This window comes from Apium graveolens, chromosome 10 (genome assembly GCF_009905375.1).
Source record: "Apium graveolens cultivar Ventura chromosome 10, ASM990537v1, whole genome shotgun sequence".
NCBI lineage: Eukaryota > Viridiplantae > Streptophyta > Magnoliopsida > Apiales > Apiaceae > Apium > Apium graveolens.
Window position 1 is genome coordinate 208,935,875 of NC_133656.1, and position 19,742 is coordinate 208,955,616.

General features: G+C 38.1%; 4 protein-coding genes across 9 annotated transcripts; 2 read left to right on the plus strand and 2 right to left on the minus strand.

The window, feature by feature from the left end:
• Positions 1 to 303: 303 nt before the first annotated feature.
• Positions 304 to 6,231, minus strand: LOC141689638 (uncharacterized). Of its 6 annotated transcripts, none has more exons than XM_074493990.1 (10): positions 5,621 to 6,150; positions 5,116 to 5,157; positions 4,958 to 5,018; positions 4,076 to 4,146; positions 2,934 to 2,998; positions 2,644 to 2,688; positions 2,481 to 2,561; positions 2,054 to 2,121; positions 1,745 to 1,793; positions 304 to 641 (listed from the first exon to the last, which is right to left on the minus strand). In XM_074493990.1, the coding sequence occupies exons 1-10, from the start codon at positions 5,682 to 5,684 to the stop codon at positions 456 to 458; spliced, it is 732 nt and encodes a 243-aa protein (XP_074350091.1). In that variant the 5' UTR covers positions 5,685 to 6,150; the 3' UTR covers positions 304 to 455. The 6 variants fall into 6 exon arrangements, with proteins under 6 accessions (XP_074350091.1, XP_074350089.1, XP_074350092.1 ...); XM_074493988.1 differs by having other exon boundaries at positions 5,116 to 5,223; positions 5,621 to 6,148; XM_074493991.1 differs by having other exon boundaries at positions 5,116 to 5,227; positions 5,621 to 6,146.
• A 480-nt stretch (positions 6,232 to 6,711) lies between these two features.
• LOC141689637 (UDP-glycosyltransferase 86A1) lies at positions 6,712 to 8,597 on the minus strand. The gene is made up of 2 exons (XM_074493987.1): positions 7,962 to 8,597; positions 6,712 to 7,855 (listed from the first exon to the last, which is right to left on the minus strand). Exons 1-2 carry the CDS (start codon positions 8,488 to 8,490, stop codon positions 6,954 to 6,956), a joined length of 1,431 nt encoding a protein of 476 aa, XP_074350088.1. The 5' UTR covers positions 8,491 to 8,597; the 3' UTR covers positions 6,712 to 6,953.
• A 3,486-nt stretch (positions 8,598 to 12,083) lies between these two features.
• On the plus strand, positions 12,084 to 13,061 carry LOC141691731 (uncharacterized). The gene has a single exon (XM_074496486.1). The coding sequence runs from the start codon at positions 12,084 to 12,086 to the stop codon at positions 13,059 to 13,061; it is 978 nt and encodes a 325-aa protein (XP_074352587.1).
• Positions 13,062 to 17,188: 4,127 nt separating this feature from the next.
• On the plus strand, positions 17,189 to 18,007 carry LOC141691732 (uncharacterized). The gene has a single exon (XM_074496487.1). The coding sequence runs from the start codon at positions 17,189 to 17,191 to the stop codon at positions 18,005 to 18,007; it is 819 nt and encodes a 272-aa protein (XP_074352588.1).
• The last annotated feature ends 1,735 nt before the right edge of the window (positions 18,008 to 19,742 follow it).

Here is a 19,742-nt window from a genome sequence, read left to right on the forward strand (position 1 = left end):
AACTCATTTTCAAACGTGCCGTCATTTTGAAAATGTCATTTTTACTTTTCATTTTCAAAAATATAATTTGCAAACCTTTACAACATGAAAGGCCACTGTTTTTCAATTTTTGGAAAAAGTTAATTTATGTTGCATAAGTAATTTATGTAATTGCAACCGGAATTAACCTTCAAATCAATTTTGAAATTAAGTAAAGCTAAAGTTCAATTTGAATTTTTGAAAATTAAACTTAAAATTCCGGAAAACCTCTGATATAAATAGTTAAAGCTAAAACAACACTTGAACTTCAAAGACTGTTTGACAAGAAGCTGAGAAATGGCTTGAACGAATGCAAGACCAATGTTCCCTTTGTCAAAATATTAACTTTGTAGGGGCTCTAAATGATATGAGCTGAACATGACCCAGAACTCTTTAAAAATAAATGTTACAAGGTACGATACCATTTCTTGTTTACTTTAAAAATAAGTTGTGAAGACTGCATACCACGCCCATTGGCTCATATACTGGGCCATTGCAATATAGCTTTTCCCTGGCTGTGCATTCAGCAAGCAATGCAGTTTATCCGAACATCTCTTGGCATTCCATTTGGACAGCCAGATGTCAATTGGTCCACTGTACTTGCGCCATAGGTTTGTACTCACCTGAGAAACAAAAATTTAATTTCAACCCTATAGTAATGAATAACAAGCTTAACAGATGATTTCTTTTACTCACAAATTATATTCATAAGTAGCAGTGCATATGTAACTAAATACGTATTTCCTCGCCAAGTTCCATTTCGAATCTTATCTTAATTAAAGAAACACTGGTGACCAGAGATGGAATTGGAGGGGGCACGGGTTGGTGCCCGTCCCCCCAAAAATTTATATATTTTTCAATTTTATACTTTTCTGCATATGAAAATTGTTAATTAGTCCCCCCATTTTTTGACATATTTATGATATAAAAAAATACTTAAAAATCAACTGTTACCTAGTTTTCCCTTTAATTTCAAGTTGTGAATTAAATATTCTTTTAACCTATGTGTTTATATACTTTATGCCTGATAATTGGTTTAATATTAGCATTACATGTTTCGACGCCTAATGCATAATGTGTTTTTCTCCCATTACTTTAATGAAGTAGAAGTCTTGTCATAAATTCCTGCACAATTACTTGGTTACTTGCATCGAGGATGAAGTTATTTATCTTTCAAGTGTTCTACGAGATGAAACACGGTCGACCAAGCTGCAATATATATATATATATATATATATACACTTGACTTTTTTTTGTGCTTCGGTTTAATTCTTAGAAATCAATATATGTGAAGTAATATTTTTGTAGTTTTTGTTTGACCCCCCTAATTATTTTTCTGGTTCCGTCCCTGCCGGTGACACTAATCCAAGACAGTGAAATAACGTAAATACCGCTAGATTTTAAAATGGCCCAAAATAAAAAAATATAGCATGTTTAAGTTGAAATAACAAAACTTATTGAGAGGGTTGAGTTGAAATTTTTTTCTGCAAATATTATATCAGTATGTCTGATGCCGGACAAGATTATAACACTCCAACCAAAAAATGTTCCCAAGTCATTGCTTAACATCCAAGGTCAAATTTCATACATAAATGGAATATTTAGAACTTGGTTCCTTTCCATGGACACAAATTTCAACATGAAACTAAGATGGAACAGATAGAGAGATCAGATCATATACCGGTAAAAATATTCATGAAAAAGATGGGAATAAAGGAAAACATACAAGCTCCCAGGCGTCGAGTTCTCTTTGGAAAGCACCACGCAGAAGAAGGCTGCTTATACAAGAAATGTAATTAAAATAAGGTTACAATGCAATTGTAGTAAACCGCATGTCAATTATTTCTTTTTTTAATTATACAAGTTCAGTACTGCAAATGTCACAGAGATACTGCTAATTAGATGGCTGATGCACTGTAAGAAATTCAATGAGGTAGAAAACTTGAATTCCGAGCTTTGGAGTTTTGTAAATGCAGTATGCAACGTAACAATAGAATCAATGCTCGGATGTGGTAAGAGACCTACAGCAACTCACCGCACACCTCGATTTACATCACAATGATTACAGTGACCAGAAACACCATTTCGATCAAAAGTAATAATCTGGAAGAAATAGAAGAGGATCAGTAAATCGTTAAAGGTATAGATAAAACAAACCAACAGGACTGTAAAAATTTTTAAGCATATGAGGTTCGATGATTGAACTGTCCTTGTGGGTACTAAACCCTTCAAATCAAAATATTGAATTATGATGATATTTCATATTATATAGGTCCATTGTCAGCCAAAATTTAGCTTCACAGATCCAATGTCCATGCAAGGAAAGAAACCAATACAAACAGCCCAAAACTACACCCACCCAATCAAGTTAACCGTAGTTGTATGGAAAGCCTGAACTCAGGATAAGGAACAAGGAGGAAAGGAAAAAACAATAGTAAATATTTGTTGAAACTAGATCTCACCGTATCAATTGCATTAGTATTGATTTCCTCATTAATAATCCCAGCTAGTAAATCGCAATCCCATACTTCGCCAAATCCATCCTAGTGACGACAATAAGAAGCTTCTCAATTAATTGGTAAATACAAATATGAGTGGTTCTGCATGAGAACTTCAGAATGTAACCTGAAAATTTGGATGGTCAAGGATCTTTACTTGGTTCTGTGGAACCTGTATCAATAGATTCAAAGATAAACAAGAAAATGCATATCAAGGCAAATTTCCTCCTCATTTATAATCTTATCCATGGAGACCGCTGATTAAGTCTATAAGACTGTAGCATATTTATTTCTGGTTATGTCAAAACAAAGGCAAATAATCCATCATAGTACTCAGGAAAGACGTGTAAGAAGAGTTCAACAAGGGCACCATGCGAGTACCCAAACTAAATACATACAATTATACAAATTCATCACCTCAAGGATTGAGGAAGCCTGATACAGCTCTTCTTTTCTGATATTCCCAATGCCATCTGCATTACCTGCATTTTATTTTAGATACATAACAAAGGTATGCTGAAAAATCATAACTAGATTAAAGTTACACAATGACCATATAAGACGACAACTGAAAAAAATTTACTGGACAAGTTGAATAAGCCTACATCAAAGAGGTAGAATAACATAGGTGAAATAAGCATGGTAAATAGTTCAAAGGGTTATCTAAAGGTAAAATCACGGCGATATATTATACACGACTAATGGTCATATGTGGAAAGGAGCATGAAATCTAAGCCTACTCCTATATTAAACATTAAAACCTTAAAACATAAAAAGTAATCTAACTAAATAAATAAATGGGCATACAAACTCCTACTGTCATGTTATAGAAACCCACAATATCCCCCACTCAATGGTTTAGACAATAACCTTGCTAAACTACAATCCAGTCATAGAAACTCACTTTCGCTAAGAAACTGATTATCTTGAATACTTATTTTACATTTCTGACAGTGTCAACTCAAATCAGATACACTGAAAAAAATATTCATGTATATAGCAGTGTTCTGAAAATCAGTAATTAATCATGATGACAAATCGACTCAATTATGTTAAAACTTAAAATCATGTCCAAATTGTTTTTTATAAAATTGGTCAAAATTCAATTTAAAATCGGTATAATAGGTCAAAAATCGGCATGGTCGGTAAAAATTAGTAAAATAAAAAAAATATAGAAATATTATTATCATTTACATACCTACGTTAGAGGGCTAAATCAAGAACTTTCTCAATTTTTCCTTTCAACTTCACCCAAAATTCAAAAGTTAGATCTTTTAAATTTTATTACTTGCAATGATACTATATTTTTAAATTTATTTTATATAAATATCTTATGATTATATATGTATAAATAAAATACTAAAATAATTATATAAATGAAATTAATTCTGATTAATGGTTCGGTTGATCATTCTATTAATTCCTGATTATCTGAATCATTCATGGACGGTGACTACACCGATTAATTTTTAATTCACGCTTTTTACAACACTGGTATAAAATTACAAATTAAAGGAACGACTACACATCTGAATTATGATTCTGTAACACCATATTACCTGTGGACATGCACAATATATGTATATTATGCCTGATCGAAGTCAAGTAATTGATTGTTGGAGTAAAGAACCTGCCAGTAACAGACATCATATAGTTACATACTTCGAGTAATGACTAAACGTGATCCCAAATAATTAACACTGCCACACGGGGGGACATGGGGACGTAAAAATCATATCTCTAAGTATGTAGACCAGATCTAAAAATGCAGCTGGTTCCAGTGATGCGTGGAAACCATATATAATAAAAGGAAATAGTATCCTGGTTGTCAAATGGCCAAATGTGGACCACCTCGCACAATAGTTGAAATAAAAACTAAGTTAGCAGAATCTATATAAACAGTATGGTCTCTTTGGTTCAACAATGATCAACATACTCTAGGAAGTCAAACTTCGTCGGAACTTGTTACACTTCCTTGGGAAAAAATATGTGAATTTATTTAGTTGGTTAACTATCTTTGTAAGAATTAGTTGCATAGCAAGAAAATCAATTTTTGGTCATAAAGACCATGGTTTGACTTCACTTGGACAAGTTGGACCCTTATAATTTCATGAAACCACATGCCAAACAGTTATACCTAATCTGCAGGGCTGAGCCTAGCTCTAGCAAATACTCCTCTCCTCTTAATAGAAGAGGTTGAGGGTTCAAACCACTGGGGGCAGGGTGCATGTATATAAAAATTTCTATAATTTACCTTAACCAGAAAAAACAAAGAAGAAAAGGTATACCTACTTCCATGGAAGATGAACTTACATAGTCAAGTTACATTAAAACAAATGAGGTCTATGTATTCAGAATTGCAGGGTCGCACGGGTGAGAATAAATCACTAACCAAGTTAAATTTCTACAGGATCACCATAATATAAATTGCCTAAACATACATTGACTCGTCATCAGGATGGGCAATTACCAGCAGAACATTCTTCTTGCAAGAGGCTTCACCTGATTTTAAAAAAAAAACATATCAAATAACACATTACAAGATAATAAGTTAATAACAACCATAAAGCCTATATGGATAGTTGAAATAGTTATCTACCTGTACTAGTTAAGAATGTCGCCCTTCTGGGAGACCTTGATGCTAAAAGAATTTTGCAGAGAGAAGCCAACCAAATTACAGTGAGTGAAACAACGATCATGAGCCATTCTATCTAACAGGTAATTATAAAAGATGTTATGGCCAAAACATAATATACGGAAAACAACAAGCTGATTATAAATTCTGAGAACCCTCATCTCTGATACTATGTCTAATTAAATCTGCTACACTATCTTTCAAACAGATTGCAACTCCCTACAGCATGTTTTCTAACTTAGCGACAGTACCACCAAGTGTTCATAAGTAACCTGTGAAAATTAATTCTTAGGGAACTTTCATCAAACACCTAACATCATTAACGAAAAACAAAAATCGAACCTTTAACAAAACATTTCAATAGCCATGAAGACAAAGAACATCAAGATAATTCAAGCCCCTGAATATGGTCTTGCTTAATTGAAAAAAAAATAGCACAAAATAGCAAAAAAATCAAGCTATTCATTACCTGAGTGTCTGGTCTTGCTTTGCTTGATTGCTTTGATACAGAGAGGATGAATTGTTTGAATCATGTAAAGTTACTATCTTTATTCTATTCTTGATGGTAGAATATATTTAATTTTGTTAGAAGTTGTTGAAAATATAATTTGAGATATAGGGTCGTATGAGAAGTTACTATTTCTATATTCTTGATAACAGGCAGGTACTAATTGCCTACTATTTTGTTTTTTGCTTGGGTTTGTTTATACGAGGACAAATAGCAGCTACACAGACAGCAAATTGAATAGAACCCGTGACAATAGTTTAAAATCACTAGTGCAATTTGAGTTGCTATCTGTTATGAAATTTCCACATTAGTGATGTGCTTTCCATAATTTCTAAAATGCGGAGTGGTGTCTTTACCCTCCAATATCGATATCGATGGAAGAGCATTTCCAGTAGCAATTATCTAAAATTCAAGTGATAAAACTCGAAAGATACCAGCTGAGTTTGCATTGTAAAGTAAACATTAGACTGTTATGTTATTTGTAAATTTGATTTTCTCAGTTTCTAGCTTATTAGTGGAGAATCCACTTCCGGCAAAAAGCCTTATTGGAGGACAGTATTTGCTAACTGCACAGGAAGGACAGTTCTCGACCCACAATATGAATTCACGAGCTTAAGTAATTTACAGTCTGATAGCTGCTTGCTACTAGTCAGGTTAACACAATTAGCTGAACCTGAGATTAGATTTACTTAACCAGGATTGCTAATCTACTGTTGTTTTTAGAGCAGACGAGCTCCAAATTTAACATGCTTTTGCTATCTTTTTATGTTTGTTGTGCCATTCCTATCTTTGAGGGAGCAAAATTGAGTCATGAAGATAGAAATAATTTTAAAAAACAAGGAAATCTGCAATTCAGCAACTAATTTACAGGCAGATGGTCAGGGCCTTCAATGGTATATTTGATTCGGCACATATTGCTTTGTTCTTTCAATTAGCATCAAGAATCAGCACTCGAGGAGAACCGCCTAAAAGAAAGAAACGCTCCAGTCTTTTAATTTTTCTATCCCAGCACACACACTTTCTTTACTTAAGAAGGACAGGCTTCTCTACTGTACTAATAAAAATCATCGTTTCCTTCAAGTTCCTAGACTCACTACTACGCAGATTACAAATTTCATACTTGCTGCCATCCTTAGGAAGACAAACAAAAAATTAGAACCACCCAAAACAGATGGCATCTCCATCTAAAACCAAAGACACCAGTTATTTTGCACATTTAGCAACTATAAGATAACTAAAATTTAGTACACAAATGAAGCTGGCCGCTGATAAGAACTTAGCCAGCTCAATGAAATTATCTACTAACAATATTAACTTGAACGGCACTGATAAACTCCTCAAAATTTTTGTTCGAGGATCCATCAGCAGCATTCTCTAGTGTTTTTCTCACTTTCTTCATCTCGTTCATCAACTTAATATTCAATATTTCTCCGTTCATAAGGCTGACAATGTTTGCTGACACTTGCTCTCTTGATATTGTCTTTTCATCACACAAATTTATTCCAAGCTTCCAGTCATGCACCACTAATTTTCTATTAGTGAATTGATCTGTCAAAATAGGAAAACAAATCAATGGAATGCCACACCATATGCTTTCCATGATAGAATTCCATCCGCAATGAGTCAAGAAACCTCCTATCGCGGGATGTGATAATACGGCAATCTGATGGCACCATGGCACAACCAAACCTCTGTCTCTCGCACTCTCTATAAATCCTTCTGGTAAAATATCAGTGTCATCGGAACTTACAATATCAGGCCTTAGTACCCAAACAAAGTTGACTCCACTAAGTAAAAGCCCATGGGCTATCTCCACTATATCATGTTTACTAACATGAGCATAGCTACCAAATGAAACATACACAACAGAGCCATTGGCCTTAGTATTGAGCCACTGGCTACAGTCTGATTCTGACCACAGACTCATGGCTATTTTTGTCTTAGCAGAATCATTAGCCAATATAGGCCCAATTGCATAAACTGGCTGCTTTTGATTCAAAGCAGTGAGTGTCTCTTGTTCAAGCTCTTGTACCGTGTTACATATAACAAAATCTGCCCTTTTCACATCCGCAAATGCCTTGTCAATAATCCGATGCAGCACCGTAGTTATATCAGTAGCTTGTAGATATGACATTAGGTCCCTTGGCTCAATTGCTTCGACTCCGGGTATGTAGTCTATGGTGTCACGACGATTATCTGAAAAAGAACAGTAAATATTGTTGTGAGATTGTTGTTATTGGTCATGTGTGCTTTAATCTCTAATACCCGTATACTTAATTATCAAATGCATTCTTGAACTTACCTTGGGAAGCAAAATGGCCATTCTTCTTAAGGAGATCCAAGTGATAATACAGAGTGAAGACCAGGGCAGGTTCTGTCCAGAATGAAACATAAACAAGATTATACTTGTTAGCAATGAGTGAAGGCCATACAAAAAAAGTGTCGGCAATCAAGCAAGTAACCGGACAATCTGCATTCTCAGCAACTAGCTTTCCAATGAGTTGATCAACATGGGAACCAGAGGCTTGCAACAGAGACTCCTGGTGCTGGTCATGGTTAAGAGATCGATCCAAATCCAGTGGCAGGCCATCACTAACAGTTGCATAACGAATATCAAGACCGGACTTTCGGGCTTCATCAAAGATATCATGGGCAGTAGTCAAGGTGGATTGAGCTTGAGAAATTTGCTGGTGAACAGAATGAGTGTTAACAAAGGTGATTGTGAAGCCTTTAGATGCAAGCTTCATGGCAAGATTAACAAAAGGAATAACATGACCTTGGAAAGGGTAGGGAATCATAATTGCATGAACTTTGTGCTGATTCTTTGCCATTGCTTGTGAAGTGGTAAATCTGGAGAAAAAGAAAGAGATGAAGAAAATTGAATTCAAGAGCGGTAGATCCCTGGTGATGAATAAATAATGTATGATGTGTAGGGTAGGAGTGTCACTAAACACACAAACCAGGAAATGCACAAAGGCAAATGGGTCCGCCACCTTTAAATTGACAAGCACGTGTATCAAGACAGAGGCCTAAATTTAATACTACTCTACAGAGTGAGCATTTCTGTTTAGGGGGTGTAAAAACAAATGTTGTAGATGTCCTTGCACAAGCTGTAATAGCCACCGCTGCGCGTTAGTTGGAATACAAAATTCTTAGAAGTTGGCAAACTTCATCATTCGACTAGAAAGTGTTCATAAAAACGGACGTCCGACTAAGGAAAAACAAACGTTAATTAGTAGACCAGTATTATCGGCGCCATGGCTGACAAGTGCACATTAATTTCTCATAACTCTTGTATTCTTCTTTGTGCCACTTGCCGAGATGACGGATAGGTAGCAACTGTATATGTGTGTTATGACAAAACTGACGCCAGTGTGTTAAAACATTAAAATGATTACAAAAAATTAAAATATAATTTAGTGATCGGGAAATAGTATGTTATACAACATGTCCCTCCCCGTCTCTTGCATACGACTGTCAGGGAAGTGAGCCAATAAATGAAGCAATGCGGCAAGCAATCAAATTGGTCTAGAATGCGGGGGTGTAACAAAAAGAATATGACATAAAGAGAGAGGACATAAAATCAAGAAAAATGTGGGTGCTTTGCAAAGGTAGAAGACAAGAAACAAGTAGACATATTATTCTAACAAATGTTGTGAATTGTGATAGCCCTTTGACTGTCCCCTCCACTATCAATCTGTATGGGTCCAATAAGGTTCATCGGACGATTGAGCTATTGGGTCCACCAAACCCATAAGCCGAAGGCCCACGGAAAGCCTCGGGCCAAGGCCCATCTTTCTTCCCGACCGTTAGAAAGTAGAAAAGACATAACGCCCCATTTTCACTCCCTCCTTAATGATGAGTAACGGATGAGCATTCATGGCCTAAATGGGTATAAGACCCCTTGAAAAGTAAGAAAAAACAGACACATTATCTCTCAAACACTCTGATTTTCTTGTATTTCCTACCTGTTGGATTTAATCACAGCGGAGGCATGGTAAAACACTTTTACATATACAAAATCCAAATAAAAGCATATAAATCGTGGTAAAAACATATGGATCGAATACTAACCTTTAATATGCGATCCAAAAACAACGATCGGAGATCCTTAGCAGCTGCTCCTCAAACGTGAAGCACTCCACCAGTATCCACCAAGAAAACAACGTTAAGGAGGAGGAGGAGGTGGAGAGAATTAGGTTTTCTAAAACTTTTGGGTTTTTGGGTTAGAATAAAAATAGGGTTTATAATAGTATATTTATAGACAAAATTTTCAGCTGAAATTTTCCATAAAATATTATTATTATTAACCCATTTATTATTCTTATTAATAATTAAAACACCTTTTAATTATTAATCCTTTTTCTAAACACTTTAGAAATAATTATCTCTCTTAATTTAATTTCCAAAAATTAAATCCTTTAATTAATAATATTAAGAACTTTTCTTAATTAATTTATAATCAATTAAATCTCATTTAATCAATTATTAAATTTGCCAATTAATTATTTATTTCATAAATAAATAATTATTAGCCATTATTAATTAATTCCTCCACCATTAAATCATTCTCTTTTTATGGTGTGACCCTGTAGGTTCAATATTAAGCCGGTAGTAGAAATAAATAATAATAAAACTATTTTATCATTATTTATATAAATTCTCTAATTTATTAAATATGATTAATTAATTAATCACATTTATTCTACATCGTGAGGGATACTTCTCAGCATATCGCGACTATCGGAGCAAATCAGAAAGATTGAGAAATAGTACGAATTCACTGCTTAAAATACCAAGAACGTATTCAGTGAATAGTTACCGTACAATAAACTCCTTCTACCCTACAATGTCCCGATTAAATACAAGACATGGATCTCGTGTCAAGCCTATCTAATTTAATCACTTGCTTACCAATTACTATGCTTAGTTTAATGCAAATTAGAAACTCCTTTCTAATTTCATTCACTCTGGCCAGAGATTCCTGAACTAGCATAAGTGGATCAGCCTTGAACATTCGCTTCCTTCACTAGAAGGGGTAGATCCTTTATTGATCATACACTATCTTCGTGTACAAATTCCTATACCCAGTAGAGCCCTAATAATTGTCCCTGGAGACTAAGAACTAAACCAAAGTATAGTTCAGTGTACACAAGATGACTATGATGACCTCAAGTCCAAGGATACTTGTACAACTATCACTATGTGAACAACTGCTGACACGTGAGTGAACTCCATCAGTTGCTCAGCTGGGCGAGTCATGTTCAATGAACTTATTCTATAATAAGCACCTACATACTAGCTATAGTGTCACCACACAAATGTCTATGAGAACAGACATCCTTCATAATGAAGCAAGCATAGTATGTACCGATCTCTGCGGATTATTAATTACCAGTTAGTAATCCTACGACCAGGAACTATTTAAGTTTAGAGTTATCATCTTTTAGGTCTCACTATTATGATCTCATCATAATCCATAAAAAGCTTTACTCTAAACTATGATATATCTTATTTAAACACTTAAATAGATAAAGCCCGTAATAAAAACAAAACAAGTCTTTTATTAATATCAATGAAATCAAAACAGATTACACAGAAAGTTATTCCTAAATCCTAATACATGATTGGACTTAGGACATATTCATTTCACTACCCACTTTAAAACCAGATTTTTATTCTCACGCCGGAGGTGAATCGGGGGTACAAGCCCTCGCATTCTCTTCACTTTCAGGTCTTAGCAGAAGCCATATTCGCGGAGGCCGAAGCCTATTCATCCACCCAAAGGAATCTGGGCGTAACATTTGGCGCCGTCTGTGGGAATACGAGAGCTACAAGCCGAGATAACGAGAGCATGACAAAAATAATTCTTGAGCATTCACCGCCACCTGGTTTTTCCGATAAGGGGAAACCATCCACCCTAGTGCACGAAGATGGAGTCATCACATTAACTCCTGAGGAAGAAGCCTTACTCCTAAAGATCCGGGCGGAAAAGACTGCGGAGAAGGGTAAGGCCAAAAGTGACCAAGCAGAAAAGGACGCGGAGGCCCGCGCGAAGCAAAGAGAGGCTGATGCGCTACGACTGAAGGCCCTGCAGCTTCAAAGAGAAGAAATTGAACTGTAAGAAAGGACCTTGCGCGAAGCGTTGCAGGCCGACGAACCTGGAAGAACGAATAAGGATAAGAGATATCGTAGGGTGCATGACGAAGGAGATGAGTATGACTCTAATTCGCATCCTCGGAGGAAGAGGACGAAGCAACCCTTCTCATCCGACTCAAACGGGGAGCTCGATGGATCCCGCCTCAGGCTCAATCGCCTAGAAAAGGCCTTGTTCGGTGATAGGAGGGTCGACAGAGAACCGATCGTGACACAAGAAATCGAATAATATCGACCCCCTCCGGGCGAAGAAAGGTAATTCCCTAAGATGAGTGAGTTCAGCGGGAAGGGAGACCCCGAGGACCACTGCGAAAAGTACGAGTTGCTAATGATTGGGATGGGTCATAATGATATCATGCTTTGCAAAATGTTCAAGACCTATATGAAGGGGTCAGCTTCGATGTGGTACAAATCCCATAAGCCTAGGTCCATTAGATCTTACGAGCAACTGAAGAGGAAGTTTCTGAAGTACTACTCGCACCTGTGCCGAAACGCGAAGGACACTGAAGCCCTGGTCCACTGCAGACAGAGGGCGAATGAGGAGTTGGGGGATTATCTCGCTGGGTTCAAAGAGGAAGCTGGGATGGTTACTTATCTGGACAAGGTCAAGGTAATGGGTTTCTTGACAGCGGGGCTGGACCCCTATAAAGGTAAAAAGCTCCGCTCATCTCTTCAAGATTTCCCCCCAAAATCCCTGAATGATATATATGTGAGGGGCGAGAACATTCGCCGGAAAATGGAAAGTATTGGGGGGTATAAGGACTCCCGAAGGGATGACCGATCGAAGCGAGCTGACAAATACGAAGGCTCAAGATCAGGCTCTGACCGAAGGGATGGTAGGAAAGAAGGAAGAAAAGAGATGGATCGTGGGGCCGAACGGCGACGAGATAGAGATTCGGCCGTATTCACCCCTTTGAATGCGCCTATCTCCAAGATTCTCCATGAAATCAAGGGCAAGCCTGGGTTCGTTCGGTCGACCAAAATGAAGGTCCCTAACCATAAGAAGAACCCCGACAAATACTGCGACTATCACAGGGACAAGGGGCATAATACCGACGAGTACTATCACCTCAAAAGGCTAATTGAGCGAATGATCAAAGACGGTGAACTTAATCAGTTCGTCCGAGATCTGAGAGATAGACTGGGGCCGAAGGAAAACCAAGAGGAGGAGGTAGAAGTCGAAGAGCCAGAACGAAGGGATAGGATAAGGGGCGAAGTAAAAACTATATCTGGGGCAGCATCCTAGACAAGGATAGCAAGACAACCAAGAAAAAGTACGCCCGACAAGTGTAAAATCTCTATCAGTTCGGTCAGGCGAAGCCCCACATGCCCATGACCTTTAGCACTGAGGACTACGAGGACATCATTCGCCCACACGAGGACCCCCTCATTATTAACCCTATCATCGGGCAGAATAAAATATGGAAGGTGATGGTAGATACCGGAAGTTCGGCCAACATATTATTCCACAAAACCTATTGCAAGATGAATTTGGTTGGAGAACAGTTGGAGCCCTGCAATGAGGCTCCTCTTTACACCATTGGAGGACACCTCATACAGTTTGAGGGAACAATCACGCTTTTTGTCCTCCTGGGCAAGTTGCCATATATTATTGAAAAGTCAGTGAAGTTTTACGTGGTACGGATTGAGAGCCCTATAATGCAATATTCGGAAGACCCTTATTGTCGACCTTTGAAGCGGTGTAATCTATACCCCATCTTAAACTCAAGTTTCTGACCGAGAAAAGGGTAGGAGAAATGAGGGGCGATCAAAAAACCTCCTGAATCATAATGCTGGAAGACCGGAAAAGGATCAAGAATATGAAGGGCCAGACGAAACCGGGAAAAAAAAGGGCCGAAGCCGAGTACAGTGGAAGCCGAGAAACACTGAATATTGAGTTATAAAAGTTTGGAGCGGATCTCTCAAGCCCTATCGCCAAACCCGCGGCGGAAACTGAAAAGGTAGAGCTGTATGCAGGCCAGTCGGAATAAATGGTTCGGATAGGGAAAAACATGGGGTAGATCTGAAGGAGAAGGTAATAGCTGTCATTTGGAAATACCATGATGTGTTCGCCTGAGGGCCGGAAGATATGCCTGGTTTGGATCCCAAGACGGCTAAGCAATGTTTGAATGTACAGCCTGAGGCCAAATTGGTGAAGCAGAAGAAGAGGACATTCGTAGTCGAACGACAGAAGGTCATAGAGGCCAAAGTAGAAAAACTGTTGGAAGCCAATTTCATTGAAGAAATTGAATATCCTGACTGGCTAGCCAATGTGGTGGTTGTCAAGAAATCAAATAGGAAGTGGAGGATGTGTGTGGATTGTACAGACCTCAATAAGGCAAGTCCGAAGGACCACTACCCCTTGTCTAGCATCGATCAGCTGATAGATACAACAGCTGGCTACCGGGTACTTAGTTTTTTGGATGCTTTTTCTGGCTATCATCAAATTGCTATGAATGACAAGGATGTGCCCAAGACAGCGTTCATAACTCCGAAAGGGACCTATGCTTATATTAAAAGCCTTTCGGACTAAAGAACGCCGGAGCCACATTCCAGTGGATGGTGAACAAAGTCTTTAAAGAGCAGATTGGTCGGGACATGGAAGCATATGTGGATGACATGATTGTAAAATCATTGTTCCAAGATCATGCCGAAGACTTGAAAGAATGCTTCGAGATGCTCCAAAAAAATAACATGAGGATCAATCCGAACAAATGCACCTTCGGAGTGTCCAGTGGCAAATTCCTGGGCTATATGGTCAGCGCCCGGGGAATTGAAGGGTTTTTAGCACATAAACGCAGCGAAAACGTAAATTTAAATTTTAAAAAAACCGAAACCCTCCGCAGGATCCATGCGAAAAATAATATTTAATTCGTAGTTCAGTATGTTTACCTTAAGAAGCTTTACGTTAATGGAAAGATGGAGGTCTTTAATGGCGATCCAAAAATGATGAACGGAGATCCTTAGCAGTTGCTCCTCAAGTGTGAAGCACTCCACCGGTATCCACCAAGAAAACGATGTAATGAAGGAGGAGGAGATGGAGAGAATTAGGGTTTTGTAAATCTTTTTGGTTGAGTCAAAAATAGGGTCTATAATAGTATATTTATAGGCAAAATTTTCAGCTGAAAATTTTCACATAAAATATTATTATTATTAAGCCTTTATTATTCTCACTAATAATTAAAACACCTTTTAATTATTAATCCTTTTTCTAAATTCTTTAGAAATAATTCTCTCACTTGATTTAATTTCCAAAAAATAAATTCTTAATTAATAATATTAAGAACCTTTTCTTAATTAATTTATAATCAATTAAATCTCATTTAATCAATTATTAAATTTGCCAATTAATTATTTATTTCATAAATAAATAATTATCGGCCATTATTAGATAATTCCTCCACCATTAGATCATTCTCTTTTATGGTGTGACCCTGTAGGTTCAATATTAAGCCGGTAGTAGAAATAAATAATAATAAAACTATTTTATCATTATTTATATAAATTCTCTAATAAAAAAAAAGTTCATTAAATATGATTAATTAATTAATCATATTTATTCTACATCGTGAGGGATACTTCTCAGCATATCGCGATTATCCGGATAATACGAATTCACTGCTTAGAATATCAAGAACATATTCAGTGAGTAGTTACCGTACAATTAATTCCTTCTACCCTGCAATGTCACGATTAAATATAAGGCATGTAACTTGTGTCAAGCCTATCTTATTTAATCACTTGTTTTCCCATTCACTATGTTTAGTTCTATTTAATATAAATTAGAAACTCCTTTCTAATTTCATTCACTCTGACCAGAAATTCCTGAACTAAAATAAGTGTATCAGCAGTGAACATTCTCTTCCTTCACTGGAAGGGGTAGATCCTTTATTGATCATACACTATCTTCGTGTACAAATTCCTATACCCAGTAGAGCCCTTATAATTGTCCCTTGAGACTAAAAACTAAACCAAAGCATAGTTCAGTGTACACAAGATGACTATGATGACCTCAAGTCTAAGGATACTTGTACAACTATCACTATGTGAACAACTGCTGACACGTGAGTGAACTCCATCAGTTGTTCAGCTGTGTGAGTCATGTTCAGTGAACTTGTACTATAATAAGCACCTACATACTAGCTATAGTGTCACCACATAAATGTCTATGAGAATAGACATCCTTCATAATGAAGCAAGCATAGTATGTACCGATCTTTGCGGATTGTTAATTACCAGTTAGTAATCCTACGACCAGGAACTATTTAAGTTTAGAGTTATCATCTTTTAGATCTCATTATTATGATCTCATCACAATCCATAAAAAGCTTAACTCTAAACTGTGGTATATCTTATTTAAACATTTAAATAGATAGAGCAAAACAAGTCTTTTATTAATATCAATGAAATCAAAACAGATTACATAAAAGTTATACCTAAATCCTCATACATGATTGGACTTAGGACATATCTCTTTCAGGAATAGAGACGAACCCTGAGAAGATCGAAGCAGTCATTAATATGAAAGCCCCTAAGTGCATCAGAGACATCCAGAAGCTACCCGGTTGATTCGACGCCCTTCGGCGCTTCATCTCCAGGTCAGCCGAGAAGGCACTCCCCTTCTTCGTCGTGCTTAAGGGGTCGAAGAATTTCGAGCGGGGGCCTGAATGCCAAAAGGCATTCGAAGAAGTAAAGGAATACCTTACTAAGGCACCACTCTTAATGAGGCCTGATCCAAAGGAGACTCTTCAGTTTTACCTGGTTATGTCCGACAGAACCCTAAGGGTGATTCTTATGAAAAACTATGAAGGCAATCAACACCATGTGTTCTATGTGTCCCATGTCCTCAAGGATGCAGAGACGAGGTACCCTTATACCAAAAAATTCGCATATGGGTTGGTTATGGCCTCCCGAAAATTGTGACATTACTTCCAAAGCTGAATGATTCAAGTTATCACCAGTCAACCTTTGAAGAAGATTTTAACAAGGCCTGAGGGCTCGAGAGGAGTAGTAGCCTGGTCCATCGAACTTGGGGAGTTTGATCTTGATTATGTCCCTAGAATGGCAATCAAGGCCCAAGCTCTGGCTGACTTTATGGTCGAATGCACATTCTCGGGGCCGCAGGATCTCACCCCAGATGAACAACTCATTCGGACCCCTCGGAAATGGAAACTCTTTGTAGATGGGTCGGTAGCAGGGGAAAAGTGTGGGGTCGGCTTAATACTTTCCAGCCCCGAAGGGTTTGAGATATGCCAGGCTATAAGATTTGACTTTCCTCTGACGAACAATAAAGTGGAGTACGAAGCACTACTCGCAGGAATGGAGTTGGCCTGAAGCCTTGAGGCGAAGCACCTGAGGGCTTTCAGTGATTCTATGCTGGTTGTAAAGCACTTATCCGGAGAATATGAGCAAAGGGACCCACGGACGAAGGCTTACGCCACCAAGGTAAAAGACGCTTCTCTGTCATTTGAAACTTTTGAACTAAGTCAAATTGGTAGGGAGAACAATGGAAGGGCAGACGCCCTTTCCAGGATAGCTTCAGCTGAGACGCAGAGCCTAACTGGTTCTATCTACCTCACCGAAGCCAAGATGCCTTCGATCGAAAAGAGAGAATGTCTGGAAATTCACCAGGGGACTGATTGGATGACCCCACTAAAAAACTATCTGGAGAAAGGTATACTCCCTATGGACCGAAGGGAAGCACTAAAGATAAAGTACAGAGCATCGACCTACACTATCATTAATGGAAGAATGTATCGTCGGTCTGTCAGCCAGCCCCTCCTCCGATGCCTAAACACTGAAGAACAACATCAGGCTCTTGAAGCAGTCCACGAGGGAATTTGTGGAGAGCATCTGGCTGGACGGTCCCTAGCCTTCAAAATCCTCCGTCAAGGATTCTTTTGGCCAACTTTAAAAGCCGATGCCAGCGAATATGCCAAGAAGTGTGTACAATGCCAGTTGTTTGCCACTGTTCCGAGGCAACCCCCTGAAGAAATGACTTCAGTTCTCAGCCCTATTTCGTTCGCCATGTGGGTCGTGGACATAGTAGGAATTCTCCCAACTAGCATGAAACAAGCAAAATACTGCATAATTGCCATCGACTACATGACCAAGTGGGTCGAAGCCCGACCATTATCGGCCATAACCGAAGAAGCGGCAAAGAAGTTATTCCTAGAGCATATTATACTCTGATTCGGGATTCCGAAGATTTGCATCTCTGATAATGGGACTCATTTTGTTGGAAACAAGTTCTGAAAGTTCATGCACCACTTTGGGATCAAACAAAGGTTCATCTCGGTCGCCCACCCGCAAGGGAATGGGGCAATCGAAGCAGCAAACACAATAATTTTTCAAGGAATAAAGAAGAGGCTGGGAGAAGCTAAAGGCAGGTGGTCAGAAGAACTCCCTTGGATCTTGTGGGCTTATCGAACGACCCCTAGGTCTTCAACATGAGAAACTCCTTTCAGAATGGCCTATGGGGCCGAAGCCCTAGTTTGAGTCGAAGTAGGATTGGAATCATACCGAACTGAGGTCTACAATATGGAAACTAACAGCTTTGGACTAAGGGCGAACGTGGACTTATTGGAAAAAGAAAGAGAGGCTACCCACCAAAGGAACATAAAATACTTGCTACAGGCAGCCCAACATTATGACTCCAGCATTAAGAAGAGGTCGTTCGGAGTAGGAGACCTAGTCCTAAGGGAGCTGGCTGCTTCTATGCCATCCAAACAAGGAAAGCTTCAGCCCAACTGGGAAGGGCCATATAAGGTGATTGAAGTTGTTCGCCCAAGAACATACAAACTTGAAACATTAATAGGCGAAGCAATCAAAAACACCTGGCACGCCAGTCGCCTTCGAAAGTTTTATAAGTAAGAAATTTCCTTTAAAGTCAATTTGTACTTTGAAATCTATATGAAAAGTGTAAGGAGTTTAATCATAAATGAAACTGCACTTCCTGTCATATTTATTTTTATTAAATACCAAATGCATGGCCGAAGAAGTATTATCTAGGGGCGATCCCAAAGAAGATAAACCCTTCGGTCAACACATTTGTTCTATTTATAAATGAAGCATGAATGAATAAGAATCTTTAAATACATCCTTCACTTCACCACTATAATTTAATTTGCAATAAATACATGGTAAGGACGAATGAAGAATCTTTAGGGGCGATCCTGAGATAAGACCTTCTCCTTCGTCCTTCCCTTATTGTTTAGTGATAATAAAGAAGACTACAGGAAACCCTGCCTTACGGCAATCCCAAAGAAGACAAGACCCTTCGGCCTCAATTCCGCATATATTAAAAACATTTGCAGAGCTATGAAGGCCTGGTCTAGGGGCAATCCCAAAGTAGACCAGCCCATCCTCTTCATTGACTGAATGAACGAAGGCATGCTGGTCAAAGAGCAATAAAAAATGATCAGCATCCCTCTTCCTTCGCCCAACAGAAGCCTATTAAAGTCTTAACATCCCGAAGTTACCTTCGGCCTTTAACACTCGGGGCCGTAAGAGGTAGTAAGGTATTAAAATTTCTAAGGCCAATGGTAAGGCCGAAGATGCGATTCATATTATTAAAATTGCTAAGGCCAATGATAAGGCCGAAGATGTGATTCATATTATTAAAATTACTAAGGCCGAAGATGCGATTAAAATTATTAAAATTTCTAAGGCGAACGTTAAGGCCGAAGATGCGATTCATATTATTAAAATTGCTAAGGCGAACGATAAGGCTGAAGATGCGATTAAAATAAAAAGAGATGCATTAAAATATAAAAGCCCGAAGGCTAGTTAAATTACAAAATCTCAAAGGCAGCAGTACCAATTACAAGAAATAAATTATAAGAAAAGGTGAATGAAGGGAGCCGCTGCAAAAGTTGGGTATCGTCCAGCAACTGCTTATAATCCGAGTTAAGGCCGTGAGCGTTCT

Bases quoted from the DNA above. Each gene is read 5' to 3' on its own strand.
- LOC141689638 (XM_074493988.1), bottom strand. From the start codon at position 5,684: ATGATTCAAACAATTCATCCTCTCTGTATCAAAGCAATCAAGCAAAGC. The intron at 5,224-5,620 runs GTAATGAATAGC...CCTGTTAGATAG, and splicing joins AAGCAAGACCAGACACTCAG to AATGGCTCATGATCGTTGTT. The intron at 2,122-2,480 runs GTGAGATCTAGT...TATTTCTTCCAG, and splicing joins ATACTAATGCAATTGATACG to ATTATTACTTTTGATCGAAA.
- LOC141689637 (XM_074493987.1), bottom strand. From the start codon at position 8,490: ATGGCAAAGAATCAGCACAAAGTTCATGCAATTATGATTCCCTACCCT. The intron at 7,856-7,961 runs GTAAGTTCAAGA...GTTCTTTTTCAG, and splicing joins TGGCCATTTTGCTTCCCAAG to ATAATCGTCGTGACACCATA.
- LOC141691731 (XM_074496486.1), top strand. From the start codon at position 12,084: ATGAGTGAGTTCAGCGGGAAGGGAGACCCCGAGGACCACTGCGAAAAG.
- LOC141691732 (XM_074496487.1), top strand. From the start codon at position 17,189: ATGCTGGTTGTAAAGCACTTATCCGGAGAATATGAGCAAAGGGACCCA.